General features: G+C 40.4%; 1 protein-coding gene across 1 annotated transcript in view; it reads left to right on the forward strand.

Moving 5' to 3' along the window:
- The window catches only part of LOC110163251 (cholecystokinin receptor-like), an 82,125-nt gene extending 75,882 nt beyond the window's left edge, over positions 1-6,243 (forward strand). Inside the window, exon 5 of the mRNA XM_055163728.1 lies at positions 5,681-6,243. Within this exon, the coding sequence (XP_055019703.1) occupies positions 5,681-6,243 (563 nt within the window). The remainder of the gene's footprint in view (positions 1-5,680) is intronic.
- Positions 6,244-23,135: the final 16,892 nt, after the last annotated feature.

Consider the following 23,135-nt stretch of genomic DNA (forward strand, 5'->3'; position numbering starts at 1 on the left):
CGGATTTGTTTATTTCAGAAACGAAGGAGCTCATTGGTCACTCGTCATTCAGAACAAAATCAAACTCCCCTCTTCGATCTTTGATTCTAAAGAAGTCCTCTGTGTTTTTCAGTCCCTCCATGATATATATTTTTTTCCCACAGATTTATTTTGATATAGACAGATCTTGCTTGTCCCTGATTGGCTGATCCACCTGTCAATCACGCCCATCTTCAAGTGTGTCTTCTACTTAGTTCGTTTTCCACATACACACAGTCGTCATGCTGTTCTCTCTCTCTCTCCACCTTCTCTCTTTTCGTTGTTTTCTTTGACGTTAAACTCTGAATCAGACGGAAAAACAGGTGAAACTTTTTTTTTTTTTTAAAACAAATTATCTCAGTTTCCATGGCGATAAACCTGAAGCGTGACTCACCGAAGACAGGTTTAGAAACAGAGAAAGAGAAAGACAAAGAGAGGAGGAAGGAGAGAAAGAGAAAGAGAGAAAGAGGGGGAGATCGATTGGTGGAAGAAATGTTAATTGCACACAAAGGAATTAGTCAGGGTTGGCTAACAAACAAATTATCTCCACGACCCGCCAGAGCTGCGTTTGAAAAGACAAAATGACTGGAAATAATGACGTAATTGGCTTTACCCTGAGTACATTTTAAGTCTTTCGAACACAAACGGTTTGCAGTTTGTCCAAAGTTCTTCCTCCGCTCTTACCTCAAGCGTTCAGAGCGTCCTCATTATTCACCGCGATGAGTTTGGAAGAGTTTTTCACACAACACTTTATAAAATCAGAGGCAGATGGAACACGGTGAACTTATTTTGACCTCAAGAGCTACGCGTGCAATAGTCATTCCTCCTTTTGCGGTTTCCCTTTTTTTTTTTTAGTTCAATTTTCATTTTTTGTGTATTTCATTCCGCCCCCTTCTTCCCGAACAAATTCCGCAATGTCGACGAAACTTTCTGCACCGACAAACGCTCCTACGGTCGAACCATCGCACAAAAAGTTGGACTTCTGGACACGCTGAAGGAAGGTAGAAGTTAGGCGCTGTAGCAGAGTCTTACACCAGGACTGAACCAGGACTAATCTTGGACTTAAGAGAGAGAACCCCGAGCCCGCGAAGTAGAGTTTGGTCTGTCTGATCGGGCGACGGCTCAGAGCTCTACGCCGGTCCTTTCACCTGCGGTCAGTTCTGGTTTAGTCCTGGTTTAGGCCTTGTTCAGTCCTGGTTTAGTCCTCTTGGTTCAGTCCTGGAATCAGTCCGAGGTTAGTCCTGGGTTAGGCTTGGTGTAGTCCTGGGTTAGTCCTGGTTTATTCCTGTTTTAGTACTAGTTCAGTCCTCATTTAGTCCTCCTGGTTCAGTCCTGGAATCAGTTCTAGGTTAGTCCTGGGTTAGTCTTGGGTTAGTCCTGATTTAGTCCTAGTTCAGTCCTGGTTTAGTCCTCTTGGTTCAGTCCTGGAATCAGTCCGAGGTTAGTCCTGGTTAGGCTTGGTGTAGTCCTGGTGTAGTCCTGGGTTAGTCCTGGTTTAGTCCTGTTTTAGTACTAGTTCAGTCCTCATTTAGTCCTCCTGGTTCAGTCCTGGAATCAGTTCTAGGTTAGTCCTGGGTTAGTCTTGGTGTAGTCCTGGGTTAGTCTTGGGTTAGTCCTGATTTAGTCCTGGTTTATTCCTGACCTGCCCGTGTGTAATTACTACACACCCACATACCCTTGAAAGGTTTTACAGCTTTAAAAATATAATAATTGTAAAAAAATAAAGCTGAATACTTCGCAGATTTCGCCTATTGCTGGTTATTTTTAGAACGTAACCCTCGCGATAAACGAGGGACCACTGTATATCTGTACTGCGGCTAGAATTGTAGTTTTTTTTTATTTGTAGGAAAGAAAATAAAATGTCAAACCCACTCAAAAATACAAGTACAAAGCAATATTTGGCAATTAAACAATGGGCCTTTAATTTGCATTTGTACAAGTTATAATAATGTCCGTGCACCGTGTACCATTTAAACCAGGAGTGGGCAATTATTTTTTCCACAGGGCAACATGAGAAACTGACAATATTGTGGATTCTGCATAATATTAATTGTATTTGTTTATAAAAATAAGTAAATATCATTGTTTTGACGAGCTGCTCAGACTGGGAAGAGTTTTTGTTATGACTAAGCTTTGAAAAAGTGAGGCTGCCGAACAAAAAATGTCATTAAAAAACAGCTCTAAAATAAAAGTAATGCAGCTTTAGTCCATGCATGAGGTAAAATGATAAAATATGTTTAGTTTGTGATTCCAAATGAGCTTAAACGAGCCGATCAGAGTCAAACAAAGTCAACCGTTTGTGGCCCTGGGAGCTGGACAATGCCCAGATCTGATTTAAATGTTCACACATTTTTGTACAGCACTTTCCCAACATCAAGGCTCAAAGCGTTTTACATCAACAAACTACTCACACATTCACACACACATTCACACACACATTCACACACACATTCACACACACACTCACTCACACACACTCACACACTCACTCACACGTTCACACACAACGTTCACACACACATTCACTCACACATTCACTCACACATTCACACACACATTCACACACACATTCACACACACATTCACTCACACATTCACTCACACATTCACTCACACATTCACACACACATTCACACACACATTCACACACACATTCACACACACATTCACTCACACATTCACACACACATTCACACACACACTCACTCACACACACACATTCACACACACACACACACACACACACATTCACACACACATTCACACACACATTCACACACACATTCACACACACATTCACACACACATTCACACACACATTCACACACACACACTTCACACACACATTCACACACACATTCACACCACACATTCACTCACTCACACACACACACACACACATTCACACACACATTCACACACACATTCACACACACACAACACATACACACTCACACACACACTCACACACACACTCACACACTCACACACACACTCACACACACACTCACACACACACATTCACACACACATTCACTCACACATACACACACACATTCACACACACATTCACACACACATTCACACACTCACACACATTCACACACACATTCACACACACATTCACACACACACATTCACACACACATTCACACACACATTCACACACACACACACATTCACACACACATCACACACATACACACACACACATTCACACACACATTCACTCACACATTCACACACACACACACACACATTCACACACACATTCACTCACACATTCACTCACACATTCACTCACACATTCACTCACACATTCACTCACACATTCACACACACATTCACTCACACATTCACACACACATTCACACACACATTCACACACACACACACACACACACACTCACACACACATTCACACACACATTCACACACACACATTCACACACACACACACCACATTCACACACACATTCACCACACACTCACACACACATTCACACACACACATTCACACACACATCACTCACACATCACACACACATTCACTCACACACATTCACACACATTCACACACACACACACACACACACACACACATTCACACACACACATTCACACACACATTCACACACAACATTCACCACACACACATCACACACACACACACACACACACACATTCACACAACATTCACTCACACATTCACACACACATTCACACACTCACACACACATTCACTCACACATTCACTCACACATTCACTCACACATTCACACACACACACACACACACACTTCACACACACATTCACTCACACACACACACACACACACACACACACACACATTCACACACACATTCACACACACATTCACACACACATTCACACACACATTCACACACACACTCATACACCGGTGTGCGCAGACTCTGGGGGCGAGGGGGGGTTAAGTGTCTCGCCCAAGGACAACAACAGCGATCATCTGTGGGTCAGTGGATCCAAGCGCTCGGCCAAACATGTTTATGTGGAGAGCAGGATGTGAAAAGGCCGACGTTCAGATCAGTGGAGAAACGCTCGACCGACTGAGCTACTGTAGTTAACAGTGATAGTAACAGTAGAAGTACCATATTTTCCGGGCTCTAGGTCACAATCTTAAGCCTCCAACCGCATCAAAAAACGACCGCGCGCCACAATCCAGAGCGCCCCATCCATGTATCATTCGTTAATTCGTTTTTCAATATAAAACCAAAAATAAGAAAACGACAAAACAACAGTTTTCTTCGTTATTTGTCTCAAAAACCAAAATGAAAAACTGAATAAAGATTTGTTTTTTCAGTTTTCGATTTTGTGTTTAAATGAAAAAAAAAAAAACGGATAACGGCTGTTTCCCGTTTACGTGACTTCCATGACTGCGATGCCCGACTTTTGCGCCACATACGGACTGAACCAGGACTGATCCAGGTCCGGGACCAGACCGGGACCAGGGTGGACTCCGAGCTTTGACTCCAAGCCTCCGCGGGGTCTGAGTCTCAGCTTCGAGCTCCGGCCCTGCCGTGGGCTCTGAGCGTCCGGTCTGGTCTCGGCCTGGTCCCGGTCTTAGTCCCGGTGTGGTCTCGGTCTTAGTCCTGGTCTGGTCCTGGCCTTGTCCCGGTCTAGTCTCAGTCTCGGTCTGGTCCCAGTTTCAGTTCTGATCTCAGTCTCGGTCTGGTCTCAGTCTCAGTCCCATAAAGTCCGGTGTGGTTTATTTGTGAAAAAAGTAAAAAAAAATAGAGAATTCTATTTCATAATCCAGAGCGCCTAATAGTGCAGAAAATACGGTAGTAGCAGTGTTGCATTAAACATATTTATTTATTGTATAGACCTTTTTCATAACGGCCCGAAGTGTCACGATGTCGGGTAAACGTCACTTCAGGTTAATGGTTTTCTGTGCCCAAATGTCTGTGGAAATGTCAAGAGTATTTATCTGATCTCACGCTCCGTCCGTCCTCCCCTCACTCGAGAACAAGACCCCGACATACTCGAACTCCTCCACTTGAGGCAGGGACTCTCCACCCGCCCGGAGACGACAAGACAACTTTTTCCGGTCGAGAACCACGACCTCAGATTTGGAGGAGCTGAGCCGTCCAAGATCAAGAGTCCTGGTTCAGTCCTGTTTTAGTCCTAGGTTATTCCTGGGTTAGTCTTGGTTTAGTCTTGGTTCAGTTCGTGGCGTAGGCAGTGCAAAACTTTGATATAATCTCGGGTTAAAGGGGCAGGTGCGGTCCTGTCCTGCGCGGGTGCGTGTCTCCAAAAAATGGACTCATGCAGGACTCTGCGCTGTTGGCTCCATTACAGAATAAATTAATCTTCAGTTTGTTACATAAAGAAGAAGAAAAATAACAAAAGGACGACAGCAGCGATAAGTTTTAAGATGGAAGTAAAAAGTGTTGAGAGAAAAGTGTATAAAGTTTGTGCTGAGAGGTTTTACAGACTTAAAACAGATAGAATAATTGTAAAATATAAAGTTGATACTTCGCGGATTTCACCTATCACGGGTTATTTTTAAAACGTAACCTCCGCGACAAACGAGGGACACTGTACGTTGAAAAACCCGCTCAGTTCACTTGTAAACAAACTGCATCTTCATTAACAGTGTCTCTCTGTCTCCCCCTGCAGGTCAGCAGAACGGTGCAGCCCGCCCCATGATGTCCGACGACGACGACGGCTGCTACATCCAGAAGAAGACGCCCTCCTCCGTGGAAATGCCCACCCTCTCCGCAAACGCCAACGCCAACGCCAACGCCAACGCGGGCAAAACCGAGCGCGCGCGTAGCAACACCTCCCAGGCCAAGCTCCAAGCGAAACGCCGCGTCGTGCGCATGCTCATGGTCATCGTGGCTCTGTTCTTCATTTGCTGGATGCCGCTGTACATCGTCAACACCTGGAAGGCGTTCGACCCGAAAACGATCATGAAAGCTTTATCCGGCGCGCCCATTTCCTTCATCCACCTGCTGTCTTACACCTCGGCGTGCGTCAATCCCGTCATTTACTGCTTCATGAACACGCGGTTCCGGAAAGCGCTCTTCTCCACCTTCTCCTGCCTCTGCAACCATCGGATCTGCAACCGGAAAAAGGAGCACCACGACGACGGGTTCACCGCCATGTCCACGGCCACCTCCATGGCGACGTCCATGTCCAAGTTTAGCTACACGACGGTTAGCTCGGTGGCTACGTGCTAAAGCTACTCGCTAAAATGCTAAAGGCTAAGCGCTAAAAAGCAGCGTCTGTGCAAATAATAAAAACATACGATAATCAAAAGTTTACTTCCATCTACGGGAATACCATAGATTGTAACATGTAATCATTTAGAGGGAATTAAAGATATGCTACGTAACTTTTCCACATTCTGTTTGTCGCCATGGAGATGTTACTGATTTACTTGGAATGTTCCACAGTTTAGCATTTCACTTATTGTCAAAAATAATAAAAATAACTGTCTGGTCACGTTTACATGATGTTTTTAAATTCTGAATTATTTGTTCAGAATTCAAATTTAGTTTTTTGAGTTTACGTGGAAATTCCGAATTGAGGTTTAAGTGGAAAATTCGTTAAATAATCTTTATTTAAAGGGCCCATCTCGTGCAAAATCAACTTTCCAGAGCTTTCTACCTTCTAAGAGTGATGTGTGGGCCTTGTATTTGTCGTGTTTTTTAGGCTGATTTGGCTTTTTTTTTTTTAACAAATTGCAGCGTATTTTTGCCACGTGACAACAAACTAAAGCTGATACATCGATGACGCGGCAGATTCACCTATGACGCGTTTGACGAAGTAGAAAACGCTTCACACCCGCCCCCTCCCCCCGCCACTGCCTCCTTTGGAATAAACCACCCACTTAAGTTTAATTCCGAATAATCAATTTCTTTAGGAATGAAGTGTTTACGTGGTCTTTTTAAATCTGTGTGTCATTCGTTCATTCGTTTTTCAATATAAAACCAAAAATAAGAAAATGAAAAAAACAACAATTTTCTTCATTATTTGTCTCCAAAACCAAAATGAAAAAACAGATAATGATTAGTTTTTTCAGTTTTCGATTTTGTGTTTAAATGAAAAATGGAAAAAACGGATACGTGACTTCCGTGACTACGATGTCGGACTTTTGCACCGCATACGGACTGAACCAGGACTGATCCAGGTCCGGGGCCAGACCGGAACCAGAGCGGGACCAAAGCGGGACCAGAGCGGACTCCGAGCCTGGTCTCAGTCTCAGTCCTGGTCTGGTCCTGGTCTGGTCCCAGCCTGGTCTCAGTCTCAGTCCCGGTCTGGCCCTGGTCTGGTCTCGGTCTCAGTCCTGCTCTGGTCCCTGGTCTTGGTCTGGTCCCGTCTCAGTTCTGATCTCCGTCTCGGTCTGGTTCTGGTCTCGATCTCAGTCCTGCTCTGGTCCCGGTCTGGTCTCAGTCTCGGTCTGGTCCCGGTCTGGTCTCGGTCTCGGTCTGGTCCCGGTCTCAGTTCTGATCTCCGTCTCGGTCTGGTTCTGGTTCTGGTCTCGGTCTCAGTCCTGCTCTGGTCCCGGTCTGGTCCCCGTCTCAGTTCTGATTTCAGTCTCGGTCTGGTTCCAGTCTGGTCTCGGTCTCAGTCTGGTCTCAGTCTCTGTCTCTCAGTCTCTCTGAGTCTCGGTCTCAGTCTCGGTCTCAGTTCTGTCTCAGTCTCGGTCTGGTCCCGGTCTCAGTTCTGATCTCAGTCTCGGTCTGGTCCCGGTCTCAGTTCTGATCTCAGTCTCGGTCTGGTCTAGTCTCGGTCTGGTCCCGGTCTCAGTTCTGATCTCAGTCTCGGTCTGGTCCCGGTCTCAGTTCTGATCTCAGTCTCGGTCTGGTCCCGGTCTGGTCTCGGTCTCGGTCTGGTCCCGGTCTCAGTTCTCTCGTCTGGTCTCCTCGTCTGGTCCCGGTCTGGTCAGTTCTGATCTCAGTCTCTGGTCCCGGTCTCAGTTCTGATCTCAGTCTCGGTCTGGTCCCGGTCTCAGTTCTGATCTCAGTCTCGGTCTGGTCCCGGTCTCAGTTCTGATCTCAGTCTCGGTCTGGTCCCGGTCTCAGTTCTGATCTCAGTCTCGGTCTGGTCCCGGTCTCAGTCTCGCTCTGGTCCCAGATATTGAAAAACAAATGAACGAATGATACACGGATTTTTTTTAAAAAAAAACCGAAATTCATTTTTATTCCGAACGTAAACGTGACAAGTGTGGAACATTCTAGACAATTCAATAAAATCTCCATGGAGACGAGCCGTAGCAGAAAAATTCCACCTAAAGTCAAGTTAAGTTGCCTTTGCTATCGCTTAAAAAACATAAAGGTCTATTACGGTGAAAAAAAAAAAAAAAAAGATTGTGGAATTTTTTTTTAAACAACTGTATAATATTTAAGTTTGTTATTTATTCACGGTGTTGCTTTGTGGACAGATCTAACGGAGAAGTGGCATTTATCTACAATCCTCAAACGTCAAACTGGGAGAAGTGTCTTGCCTAAGGACACAACGACAGAACACAAGTCTGGAAACTGGGACGAACTGCTTTTACATGATTTGCATATTGATTCGCCAGAGTTTTTACATCGGATGCCCTTCCAATCCACTTCTTCACGCTCGGAACTGGTAGAAAACTTATTATTATTATTATTATTATTATATTATTTGTTTTGGGACATTATTGTGATTGTTATGATTATTATATATCCCATGTAGAGATGTAGCATTTACAAACGAAGCGAACGAACTGCATCGACCGATCAGAAGACGACGAGACATTTTCGCGCGACTCGATTGGGACAAAATTCTCGGCATTTCGTGAAGGGGCGGGGCTTTGCGTTCCGTGTCGGTCAAAGTTAGAGAGCGAGTTGAGGTCGTAATCGAGTTGTAATCATTAGGGATGGAACAATAACCGAAATATCGTGATATCGTATCATCAAAAGTCTCACAATAATATCGAATTACAAGTTTCTTTGCTTAAATACATGGTTTTATAGGAGGAACAGTTAATAAATATCAAAAACTACATATCCCATGATTCATTTCAGCGCAGACAACATGAAGAAATATGTTTTTGACTTGAATTCTTGGGATTATGACGGAAATAATTCACACCAGAATCTTGTCGAGGTATTTTAAAAGCAAAAAAGTTGTTATATTATTAAATTATATTAGGCTCTTCAAAATATCGTGATAAATATCGTATCGTGAGATTTGGATATTGTTACATTTCTAGTAATTACAGACATTTTTAAGGTTCATAGACGTTGACAGTAATTTTTGTGATTTGTCAAATACAGTTAACTAATACAATCTGTGTGTCGTTTGTTCATTCAATTTTTCAAAATAAAAGCAAAAAAAAAAAAGGAAAAAAAAAACAAAAAAAAAACAGTTTTCTTCATTATTTGTCTCCAAAACCAAAATGAAAAAAACAGATGATTTGTTTTTTTCAGTTTTCGATTTTGTGTTTAAATGAAAAATGGAAAAAACGGATAACGGACTAAACCAGGACTGAACCAAGACTAAAACAGGACTAAAACAGGACTAAACTGTTTTCAGTCCTGGTCTGGTCCCAGTCTCAGTCCTGGTCTCAGTCCTGGTCCCAGTCCGATCCCGGTCTGGTCCCGGTCTCAGTCCTGGTCTGGTTCTGGCCTCAGTTCCGGTCTCAGTTTCAGTCTTAATCAGCATCTGGTCCTGGTTTGGTCCCGGTCTCAGTCCAGTCCCAGTCTGGTTCTGGTCTCAGTTCTGGTCACAGTTCCAGTCTCAATCACTGTCTGGTCCTGTTCTCAGTCCTGGTCTCAGTCCTGGTCCTGGTCCTGGACTCAGTACTGGTCTGGTCCTGGTCTGGTCCCGGACCCGTCCCAGTCCTTTCCCAGTCTGGTTCTGGACTTAGTTCCGGTCTCAGTTCTAATCTCAATCAACGTCTGGTCCTGGTCTCAGTCCTGGTCCCGGACTCAGTGCTGGTCTGGTCCCGGTCTTGTCCCGGACCTGGTTTAGTAATGAAGAAAAGTTTTTTTGTTTTCTTATTTTTGTTTTTATTTTGAAAAACGAATTAACGAATGACACACGGATTTAATAACCTTATTTATTTTTTATAATTTTTGTCTAATGTCTAAAAAATTGCAGCTCAGTTTTTCCAAGATTCGAAACTGCAAAACTTTCCCAAAACCCTAAAGTTTAAAAAGATGTATCGACAAAAATAAACCACAAATGCAAAGTAGTAGAAAATAAAAATAAAACTGAATGTGTTTTTGGTTTTAGTTTTAGGTAAATCTGAATAGAAATCACTGTTTAAAAGAGCGTTGCCATGGTTACAGTAGCTTCTGAAGTCCCGCCCCCGGATGAAATGCCGAGCTCTTTTTAAGGTTTTCAGGGTAAATGTGTCATGAGTTTTCTCAGTGAATGTCATTGTAAAACATATCAGTTTTTTTTTTAATTTTTTATCTTTGTTCTTGTTCTCGGTGCTCGCTGGAGCCTGGGGTCCACTGCACGGTTTGTTTTCGTCTTATAAAGTTGTGAACGTGAAAGTGCTTTTCTAAAACCTTCTCCTGTCTCTGTCTCAGATTTAAAAATGGAAAAAAATATCTTTGTCCCGGTCTCACTCTGAGACTAAAGACCCAGGACTTTTTTTTACCTGTCCAGTCAAAACCACAAAGACAAAGACCTGGAGTGGATCTGGAGCCGGGTTCTGTCTCCTTGATTTCAGAGGGAATGATTGACAGGTGGATTAACCAATCACAGAGACGCACTTATGACTTATTCCAGGTAAAATAATTTATATATTTACTCTGTGTTCGATTTTCCTTCCGAATCGGTTTTCCGAGGAAGTTGCCTAGCCACACACGTAACACGCCGCTTTTCCTGGGATGGCGCGACTCAGAACTCGGTGGCGGAAAAAGTCGACCGAGCAAGAATTCCGAGTCAGAATCCAAGATGCTGCGGCCACTGTGACGTGTAAATATGAAGTGTTTCCATTGTGTTTGGACTTTGGTGGTTTAAATGACAGTTTCAGTCACTCGTATCACTGCAGAACTTTACCTTTACCTTGAGTCGGTGTCATTGTGAGGCCAATATTGAACAAATACTTGATTTAACGGGCATTAAAGGTTGTATAGAGGATTTTTTTAAGGGAAGAGAAATACAGCGACAGTCCTTGTGCGCATTCAGAATTACCGTTGAAGTTTCCTGTCTAGAAGTAATTCAGCGACCGACGCGTCAGTTTTTAGACCCTTCGTCTGCTTCGGTCGCGCCATCGCTGGACGAGATCTCCAAGAATCACCTCAGTTTGGCTTTGCTACTTTTCCACTTCTCTTCTTCTTTCAGCGACCTCAAAAACGGACTTTCTTTTGCGGTGAACCGGTCGTGGATTCTCGTCCGCCGTCGCGACAAACTTTGTGCGAAATGCGAGGAAGCGACAGTTCGAAAATGCCTCTAAGAACCGCTGCGTAAACCACATAATCCCCGCGCTCCGACGAGTTATACTAGGGAGTTTGATTGACAACCTAACAGCCAACAGAAAATGAGGGAGCCTCGTTTTCTATTGGCTGACGTTTATCTGGCCTCAACACGTCCACAGTTGATAGATTTTCGTTCTTTTTTTTTTGGTCATCATAATTACAAAGCTGCTGCGTCTCTGTAATGGTATTTTAATCTTTCACTGACAGTTTGAAACAAAAAAAATCCTCCATACAACCTTTAACATCCCTAAGGTTGTAACAGGAAAGAAATCATAACATAAAACGTAAATTAAAAAAATATTAAAATGAATTAAAGTGTCAGCGTTTTCATAACATGGGGAAACAGTCATAATCCACATAGTCTGACACGAGAAACATAATAATACACTTCAAGCTCAGATGTGACAGCAAAAAGTGGAAGTTGGAAGAAAATCGAACACAGAGTTAATTCTGAATGTTACGAGAATTTTGGAGAGAACATGAGACAAAAAAAATGAGCGTCTGTGATTGGATCGTCTCAAATCTGGACAGAGGTTTTTTCTCACTCTCTGGTTCGGTCCCTTCTGGATTCAGACAGAATGTAGAAGAAACAAATGATTTTTAATTACAACTCAAGATTCTTCTCACTTTCATAATCCTTTCGTCACAAAATCGTGCAGTGGACGTCAGGCTTTAAACGTATTACGGGGGAAAATCTGAATGTTTGAAAATGATGTTGGTTTCATGTGATAGTCCTGTGAATGTTTAACAGTCCTAAAATGTCTTTTAATGGTTTTATTTTATATTTTCACACCAGTCTTGTCTTTATAACTGCATATATTGTTTTATAACCTTAAATTATGATCTGAAATACGACTGAAAGAAAACATTTGGCGCTTTCCTGTTCCATGAAGACGCAGGAGAAACAAGAGAGAAAAAAAAGCCATTTACTTCTATAATCTCAAATATAAACTGTTCATGTACGACGCAATGGTTTAAAGAAGCACTATGTAACTTTTTGGACACGCTACCTGCTTGTTTCCATGGAGATATTAATGCTTTGCCTGAAATTTTCCATTCAACACGTCTGTCTCCATGTAGGTAAGTGTGCAGGCGCCACAAGAATCTGTGTGTCATTTGTTTGTTTTTCAAAATAAAACCAAAAATAAGAAAATGAAAAAAAAAAAAACTATTTTCTTCATTATTTGTCTCCAAAACCAAAATGAAAAAACAGATAAAGACTGAGCCAAGTACAGGAACCAGATCGGGACTGAGACCAGGACTGAGACCGGGACTGAGACCAGGACTGAGACCAAGACTGAGACCAGAACCAGACCAGGACTGAGACCAGGACTGAGACCGGGACTGAGACCAGGACTGAGACCAGGACTGAGACCAGGACTGAGACCAGAACCAGACCAGGACTGAGACCAGGACTGAGACCAGAACCAGACCAGGACTGAGACCAGGACTGAGACCAGAACTGAGACCAGAACTGAGACCAGGACTGAGACCAGAACCAGACCAGGACTGAGACTAGGATTGAAAACATTTTAGTCCTGATTCAGTTTTGGTTTCAGTCTTGGTTCGGTCCTCTTTTAGTCTTGGTTTAGTCCTGGTTTAGTCCTGGTTCAGTCCTGGTCTTGGTTTAAATCCTGGTTCAGGCCTGGTTTAGTTCTGGTTTAGTCCTGGTTCAGTCCTGGTTCAGTCCTGGTTTATTCCTGGTTTAGTCCTGGTTCAGTCTTGATTTAATCCTGGTTCAGTCCTGGTTTAGTCCTGGTTCAGTCCTGGTTTAGTCCTGGTTCAGTCCTGGTTTAGTCCTGGTTCAGTCTTGATTTAGTCCTCGTTTAGTCCTGGTTCAATCAGTTTAAAACACAAAATTGAAAACATTTTAGTTTAGTTAATTTTGGTTTTGGAGACAAATAATGAAGAAAATCATTATTTTTTAATTTTCTTATTTTTGTTTTTATATTAATTATAATATTTTAACGAATGAACGAACAACACACAGATTCACAAGGCCAAGTTACAGGATTTTCAAGATATTTTTGAGCCATAATATAAAACGCATGTAATTAAATAGATGCAAAATATGTACGTTTAATGCTGTACTGTGGGACATTAAACTGTTACATAATGCACCTTTAATTAATTGCAGGTAAAAAAATGAATGAAACAAAACAAAACTCAACGATTTTAACGATGAAAACAACTAAATTATAGCACGGACGGAGAAAGCAAAAGTCTGTTTCGCAGGAGATTATTTTTTACTAAAACTAAACCTGAGCAGAATGACGTAACGGGATTAAAAATACAAGGCTTTTGATTCCGAGGAATTTTAATCTTGTAACACGTCGGTCCGTGAGCTCTCCTTTTATGTGCAAAACCTGAGGAGTCGTCGTCTCTGTGAACTTTAATTATCGGGGTTTTCATCTCGAGACGGTTCTGCTGGAGTTTCCTCTTTAAGCTCCCAAAAAAGAGCCGAGGACGGAGGAAAAAACTCAAACCAGATTCTAAAAAACTTCAGCTAAAACTTTTCTGGTAGTTAATCGCCATGGAGACAAGCAGGCCACATCCCCAGGCCGAGTTACGGGTCAGATCTGTGGAGAGGTGGAGCCGCTCGCAGTAATAATGATGTTTTTGTGGTAGTTTAGAGAATAAAAACAACTGTAATTGAATAAATACAGCATTTATATTTGTTTAATGCCATACTGTGGAACATCCCAGGCAAAGCAACAGCATCACCATGAAGTAGGGATGGGCAATCAATTCATTTTTTATTAATTTTTTCCTTTTTTTTTTTTTTTAAATTAAGGACAAGATTTTTTTTTTTTAATTAATATTTGTTTTTAAATTAATGTTATTAAGAATATAACATAAAAAAAATACAACTATCAACCTTTAACAAATTACAATAACACCCACAACAAATACAAAAAAAACAAAAAAAAAAACAGATTCAATTAAATTTTCTTAATCAATCATCAAGAGAATTAATGATCGATTTTAGTTTTTATATTAAAATTATCATCGTTAATATTACTATTATTAATCTGCATAAAAAGAACGATTCTAGATCCACATCAGCCCGTTTGACATTATAATGTGTTTAATTCATCTTTGACACATTTGTTTACGTTTTACAGAAACTAAACTTAAAACCACATGACTCATTTGCATAAATTATAAGCTCTGAAAAAACCCAGCTCTTTCCTTGTGCGCTGATGTGGTTCAGCTTCTGTCGGACTAAGGGGTGTTCTGATGATGGTGAGTCTGTTCTGTGTTTGTGTCGTGTTGAAGATGGTTCATGTTTTCAGAGATCAGACGTGTGCAGGTTTAGTGCAGCTCTTTATGTCGCAGTAACCGAGATACTGTAAGTCTTTATTTATATACAGATATTTTTTGTCCCCAAAGACGCTTTACAGAGCATTATTCATTCACTCTATACCTGGTGATGGTAAGCCACTACTAGCCACAGCTGCCCTGGGGCAGACTGACAGAAGTGCGGCTGTCATGCCAATTGGCGCCATCGGTGCCTCCAACCTCCACCATCATCACTCACACACACACACACACACACACACACACACTCACACACACACTCACACACACACTCACACACACACTCACACACACACTCACACACACACACACACACCACTTTCATACTAGGCAAAGTGGGTGAAGTGTCTTGCCTGAGATTGAATTGATTGTGTTTAACTGATCTTGACTATCAACTGTTCTTGGACCTGGAGCAGGTTTTGGGTTGTTGGGGGAAACCAGAGCGTCCGGAGGAAACTCATCCAGACACGAGGAGAAACATGCAAACTCCACACAGAAAGGCCTGGGTGACCCGGGGATCAAACCCAGAACCTTCTTGCTGTGAGGCATGAGTGCTAAACACTCAGCCACCGTGCCGCCACTGTGTTTACATGCACCACAATGAAACCGGGACACTCCAGAAACACGATCATCCCCGGGACAGAGCGAGTGGAGCCGGAGCCTAAACCTGAGACTGTGAGGCACAACTACAGAGTTTGTGTCAGACACAACAGCAACCGACATTTGGTTTGTCGATTAAAAATGAACCGTCGAAATACTTAATGATCAATTATCGATTACTAATCATGTCCATCCCGGTTACCATGGAGACGATCAGATGACACAGTGCACCTTTAAGCTCCACCTCACATCATTTATTTAGGATGATAAAAATGTGTTTGTGTTAATTTCATAGGTTGATAGGTTAATATTTGAACATTTTGGTTCTGATGATGATGACGAATTACGCACCTGATAAAATTAAAGCTACAGTAATTAACTTTCTAGAGGCGGCACGATTCCATGGAAAGACAAAGTTAAAACCATACTACGGAACATTCTCCACGGAGTTACTAAAGAAAAGGAACAGCATTAACCACGTAAACAAACAGGAGACGCTGATTTAGGTCAAACAAGAGTCAACAGTAAAGGACGCAACCAAAATGAAAATGCTTTGATTTTATTTACTTATTTTTTGGAGCTAAAAAGTGACATAATGTGGCTTTAAATAGTAAATTCTGCATCATCAGCTCATATTTTTATCTGCACTAAAGATTGTATTTTAGAATTTATTTAGTTTTATGATTTTGGAGCACAGATACAAACACAAAACTGTTTTTTTTTTTCTCATTATTCAAAGTGAACGTTGAACAATCTGCAGTTTTTACGTTGTACGGTGAAAAGTAAAGCCTCTATTCACCAAACTCCCACAACAACAACAACTCCACAACGGATCGAAGATTTTAAAGGACACGATTGTTAGTCGAGTCGAGTCCCAGCGGCCGATGGCGTCGTAAAAAAAGTCCTTTGTATTCTAAACAGCCTCTCGGTTACAAACACAGGCACATCTGCTCCCACTTACAGTTCAATTTCTGTGGATTTAGAACAACAGAATCACCTGTAACTGAAGAAATGCAAAGAGAAGAATTTAAAAACAGACGTATTTTACTTCTACGAGGAATTAACTTTAACACGTGAAATATTTAGATCGTCTTTTTAACTTTTATTGTTGGAAAAATGCTGTATTCACCGAAAATGACGTGTTGTTTTCGCAGTTTCACTTTCATTTTTGACGTTCTACTCCCCGTGCTAAGTCGCTCCCCCTTCAAAGCAACACAGTCAGGGTTAAAAAAGATCACTAGATGATTCAAACATGCACAGATTAAACTGAAGGAACGATATTAAAAGGCACGATGGAAGAAAGTTAAAAAAAAAAGAAAAGTTTTTTACGTAATGATAATCTGTAAAGCCGTTCCGGTCCCCGTGCTAAGTCGCTCCCCCTTCAGAGCCGTATCACAACACAGTCAGGGTTCAAACAGGGCCCAGGAAAGATCCCTAGATGACTCAGACATCCACAGGTTACACTGAAGAAACGATATTAAAAGGCATGAGGGTAGAAAGCTTGAAAAAAAAAGTAGTTTTTTACATAATAATAATCTGTAAAGACGGTCTACTCCCCGTGCTGAGTCGCTCCCCCTTCAGAGCCGTATCACAACACAGTCAGGGTTCGAGAAAGATCACTAGATGACTCAAACATGCACGGATTAAACTGGAGGAATGATATTAAAAGGCATGAGGGCAGAAAGTAAAAAAAAAAAAAGGTTTTTAACGTTATGATAATTTGTAAAGCCGTTCTGCTCCCCATGCTAAGTCGCTCCCCCATCAGAGCCGTATCACAACACAGTCTCAAGTTAATTCCGAATAATCATTTTCATTAGGAGTTAAGTGTTTACACGTTTTTTTTTAAAGCGGAATTAATGTTTATTCAGAATTAAAATGTAAACGTGGCAAATGAGTCACCGTCTTCCACTGAACGATATTTTCATTTCTTAAAGTGAAAATATTCTGAAACCTCCAGAGTTCGAGCTCCTCACGGTTGCGTCAGTTCACCGCGGCGTGAGAAAACTCGGCGGAGTTTTATGTGTGTTATGTTAATCTCGAGTGTTTCACCTGCTCCACATTTAAATACTTACATCACACTTCCAAACAGACGCCGCTGCAGTTTCATCAGCTTCGGGTTTTAAATCATTTATAAACCTCAACTTGGATATTCTCCTCAAACTTCTAATACAGGCCACGGAAAATATATTTTAGTGATGTAAAAGCTGCTCTGTGTAACTTTTCTGGCTTGTCTCCATGGAGATGTTCATGATTTGTCTGCGTTTTTACACATTGCAGCATTAAAAAGATCATTGTGTTTGTTCACTTTTTTATTCATCGAAAGTTCCTGGAGGTAAAACTTGTATCCTCACAGTGAGCGGCGTCGCCTCTCCACAGATCTGACCTGTAACTTGGCCCGGTGGTGTCACGTTGCTCCTCGTAATCATATTTAACCTCAAATAAATCTCGTTAAAATGCAAATTTGTGTTGTAATAAGTCAGTTTTTGAGTCAGAAATGATCAGGTTCAACATTTGTGAATTTATCTTTTGGAGATTTCATGGGCAAAGAGCGACAAATTGACAGTTTGCAGCGGATGTGATCAATATTTCCTGTCCGTCTGAAGCTCTGTTACTCGAGTTAGACACTGGCCACGTTTACATGATGTTTTTTTAAATTCTGAAATTAATTGTTCTGAATTACCGTATTTTCCGCACTATAGGATGAGCTCTAAAGCCTCCAACTCCAAAAAATATAAAATATTCTTCCAGTTTACATGAAAATAATCAATCTGAATTGAGGTTTACATGGAAAACACGTTAAATCGCCTTTGTTTAATTCCGTCTGTGGGTCGGGAAGGGCTCTGATTGGACAGGGCGGCGCACCAACGTATTTATGTCTGTTGGAGGAAAACATCCCACATAGCAAAAAGTATCTGCGACGGATGTACGCAGAGATTCGCCGTGGATTAGAAGAAGTTGCAGATACGATACATATCTCGATACAGCGCACTTTCGATTCAATACGATATATTTCAAACTAAAAGTCTTTGTTAAACCATTTCTTCTGCAAAGTTCATATGAAGCACAAACATTTTAATCATCAAAACAATGAAAATATGTCGCATAAAAGAGTTTCCTTCCTCTAAACAAGCAACAAAACTGTAGCTGTAACAAAATGATTTAGTAAAATAAACCTAAAAATCTTCTATATCGATACAGCCGCCCACGATATCGATGGTGCGCTGAAAAATGTTCCTCATTGTTTGGCAAACTTCGATAAATGTGTTAATATTTCCAATGCATCACTCTCTTTGTAATTAATTAATCGTAAATAACACGTTAATGTGTAGACAGTGTTGGGGAGTAACAGATTACATGTAACAGAGTTACGTAATCAGAGTACAATTATGAGTAACTGTATTCAGTTACAGTTACTGTTTCAGTGAGTGGGAATTGGATTACAGTTACTTTGTTGAAATAAATAAGTGGATTACATAGTGGTATTTTCCTGTTTTCACATTTTGGGCGATATCCCTTTTTTTTTTTGGTAATTCCACTCTTTGCAGGACACTAAACCAGGACTAAATCAGGATTGAACCAGGACTGAACCAGGACTAAACTGGGAATAAAACCAGGTCTAAAGTAGATCTAAACCAGGTCTAAATCAGGACTAAACCAGGACTAAAACCAGATCTATAACTAGGACTAAACCAGGTCTAAACTAGATCTAAACCAGGTCTAAATCATGACTAAACCAGGACTAAAACCAGGTCTAAACCAGGACTAAACCAGGTCTAAACCAGGACTAAACCAGGTCTAAACCAGATCTAAACCAGGTCTAAATCATGACTAAAACCAGGTCTAAACTAGATCTAAACCAGGTCTAAACCAGGACTAAACTAGATCTAAACCAGGTCTAAATCATGACTAAATTAGGACTAAAACCAGGTCTAAACCAGGACTAAACCAGGTCTAAACTAGATCTAAACCAGGACTAAACCAGGTCTCAAACAGGATAGAACAGGACTAAATCCTGCTGTGTGGACGTGTTTCCTCGTTTTCTATCAATAATATTTTTAATTTAGTTCAGTAAAGTCTGGGCTTTTTATTTTCTTTTATCAGACAAAACTTCTTACGTGAAGACGTCTGAGTCTTTGCTTCTCTACAGAAAATCAAGTAATCCAAAGTTACATTACTCACTTTAAGTAATTTAATGGATTATGTTACAAACTACATTTTGGGTTATGTAATCTGTAATCTGTAGGGGAGTACATTTTAAAAGTCACCTTCCCAACACTGCCCCTAAATTAAAAAATAAAACTCATCCACATCTTTATTTTCCTACAAACTGTGCAGAGTCACATTTTCGCCGTAAACCAAAGCTTCTCATTTCCGTGACACTCCATTGCTGCAGCTCATAGTCGAGTCTTTATTTATTCCACTTTTGTGCACATAAAAACCCCGCGAGCCTCATACTGCCTCGTCTCTTTTTGCTCCTTTAAACCATTCGTCTTCAAAGCCCGTAAACCAACACGATTAAACCCACCACACTCGTGCAAAACTGAGATTTAACGTTCGCTAATAGCTCATTATTTCTGCCCTTAAACCTTCAATTTTGTTTCATATTTTCTCCTCTCGACTCAACAGCCTCTCCACAAATCCATTTTTTATAACTGTTTTGTAGCTCGGAGACGAAACCAACAAACATTTTGCAGAGAATGATCTTGCTGCAAGGACAGATCATTTCACAATTTTCAGTCATTTTCTGATAGATTTAAAGTCATTTTTAGAGAGATTTTAAGTCATTTTCTGGTAGATTTTAAGTCATTTTTTAAAGTAATTTTCTGAGAGGTTTTGAGTCATTTTTTGTTAGATTTTAAGTAATTTTTTAATTAGATTTTAAGTAATTTTCGGATAAATTTTAAGTCATTTTCTGAGAGGTTTCGAGTCTTTTTTTGTTTGTTAGATTTTAGGTCATTTTTTGAGAGATTTCAAGTAATTTTTTGTTAGATTTTAAGCCTTTTTTTTTGTTATATTTTAAGTCATTTTCTGATAGATTTTAGGTAATTTTTAAAGTAATTTTTTGAGAGATTTTAAGTAATTTTTTGTTAGATTTTAGGTCATTTTTTGAGAGATTTTAAGTAATTTTTTGTTAGATTTTAAGTAATTTTCTGATAGATTTTAAGTCATTTTTAAAGTAATTTTCTGATAGATTTTAAGTCATTTTTTAAAAATAGAGTTTAAATTATTTTTTTTAGATTTTAAATCATTTTCTGAGAGATTTTAAATATAAAATTAATTAAAAAAATAAAACAAACTCATCCACATTTTTCTTTTCCTACAAATTGTGCAGAGTCACATTTTCACCATAGATTTAACGTTCGCTAAAATCTCATTATTTCTGCCCTTAAACCTTCATTTTTGTTTCATATTTTCTCCTCTCGACTAGTCCATTTTTTATAACTGTTTTGTAGCTCGGAGACGAAACCAACAAACATTTTCAAACAGGGGGGTCGGGGAGTCGGGTCGGGGAGTCGGGTCGGCTCGCGGCGCCGGTGGATACGTTTTGTTTTGGCCTCGAGCGAACGAACGACGTGCAAAAAGCGTCAACGATATTGTAAATGTGTTTTGTGTTCATCATGTTTCCATTGCCTTAATGTTGTACAAAATAATGTCTTTTTTATTGTAAAAGTTAAAACTGTGGTGCCCATTTTCAAATTGTATTCAAGTTTTTAACAGATTGGGTAAAATGTTACTGTATGTTATAAAAATGTTAAAGGGTCGGTAATGTTTGAGTCGTTCGTTCATTTGTTTTTCAAAATAAAACCAAAAATAAGAAAATGAAAAAAAATATATATATATTTCTTTTATTATTTGGCTCCAAAACCAAAATGGAAAAACAGAAAATTTATTAGTTTTTTCAGTTTTAGATTTTGGGTTTAAATGAAAAATGGAAAAAATGGATAAATGGACTGAACCAGGACTGAACCAGGACTAAACCAGGACTAAACCAGGTCCGGGACTAGACCGGAACCAGAACAGGAGTGAGACCAGGACTGAGGCTGAGACCGGGACTGAGATGGGTACCAGACCGGGACTGAGATGGGTACCAGACCGGGACTGAGACCAGGACCAGACAGAGACTGAGACCAGGACTGAAACTGATCAGACCAGGACCAGACTGGGACTGAGACCAGAATTGAGACCAGGACTACACCAGGACTAGACCAGGACTAGACCAGGACTGAAAATGGTTTAGTCCTGGCTCAGTCCAATATCCGTTTTTTCCATTTTTCATTTAAACACAAAATCGAAATCACAAAATCTTTAGATTTTAAGTCATTTTTTTGTTTGATTTTAAGTCATTTTTTTGTTTGATTTTAAGTCATTTTCTGAGAGATATTAAGTCATTTTATTTTAAGTCCAATTTTTGATAAATTGTGGGGAACATTCCTGGCCAAAAAAAAAAATTCACCATGTAGACAAGCACGTTACAAACCCTCCACGAAAAAGTTTGTGTATTTCAACTTTTTCCATGTGATTCTTTGCAAACTGGGCTAAGAAATCTTTTTGAATGGACAAACAAACTTGACCTCTGCAGCCTCCGTTGACCTCCGTCCACGGCGTCTCTGAAACGTTTCCGGCACCTGTACACGGCTTTTCTACGCGAATCCTCAAACGTGTTTCTGACTCTGTGTGTTACGTGTCGTCGTCGTCTGCTCCGGTGCTGCTGGTTGTGTCCGTGTGCCTGTGTGAAGCGGCGTCTTGTATTTTTCACGCCAAAACTGTCGTCATCGTCAAATAAATAAACAAACTCAAACAGCAGATGGTGCCTGGTATTTTCGTCTCGTGTGTGGGTGAAGTTTAGAACGGGAAGAGTCTACGGGGAACAAAACATATGAGAAAATAATAGAAGTAGAAACTGTTTGGAGCTATTAATAATTACAGAGGAGGACAGTGAATACAGGACAAAATGTTATTGCTTTACCAAGAATGTTTCACAGTAGAGCATTAAATCAGGACAAGCGACTGGTCAGACGTGTGAAACTGAAAACATGTTATAAAAAGTGTTTTGGGGCAATTAAAATACAAATAAATGCAGGTTGTATAACTCTAATGCCATACTGTGGAACTTTACAGGCAAAGTATCAGGGCCCGGTCAAGCAGAAGTAAACAAGTTAATTCATCTGATATAAAAATGTATTGAACAGATACATATGTACTCTAGTTTATGAAACTGTTGACCTTTTTTCTGTACCATTTTTGGTTCTAAAGTTCCATATGTTTTAAACCGACCATGTATGAAACATGGAACAAAAATTATTTCCGAAATTTCAAAGACCTGCAAATCATGTAAATAAATGGATGTATTTCATCAAATCTTGTGTTATTCCATCTTTGAACTGTTGATGAAGGTACATGATTTAAAAAAAAAAAAAAAGTATTTAAAATGATCAAAATTAGCTTGGAAGGACTGACATATTTTATAGAAACAGTTTCCTTTCATTTTGAAGTAATATTCAAGTATTCAGAAGAAAAAAGCTGCAAAATCCTGCAGCTTCTACTTGTTTGTACAATTTTCCCTCCGTTACTTTTCCCTCCGTTACCATGACCTTTCTTAATAAAAAATCTCATGAGTCAAAAAGTAAGAGGTTTTTCAACCTAATCTTGTACCATATGGTAGAAAACTATATGAAGCAAATATTCAAACCAGTTTGTTAAAGATACACAAAAATGTCACTGTCATTGTCACTGTCAGCATT

This window comes from Boleophthalmus pectinirostris, unplaced genomic scaffold, assembly GCF_026225935.1.
Source record: "Boleophthalmus pectinirostris isolate CB_2022bp ecotype Guang Dong unplaced genomic scaffold, ASM2622593v1 HiC_scaffold_11, whole genome shotgun sequence".
Classification (NCBI taxonomy): domain Eukaryota; kingdom Metazoa; phylum Chordata; class Actinopteri; order Gobiiformes; family Gobiidae; genus Boleophthalmus; species Boleophthalmus pectinirostris.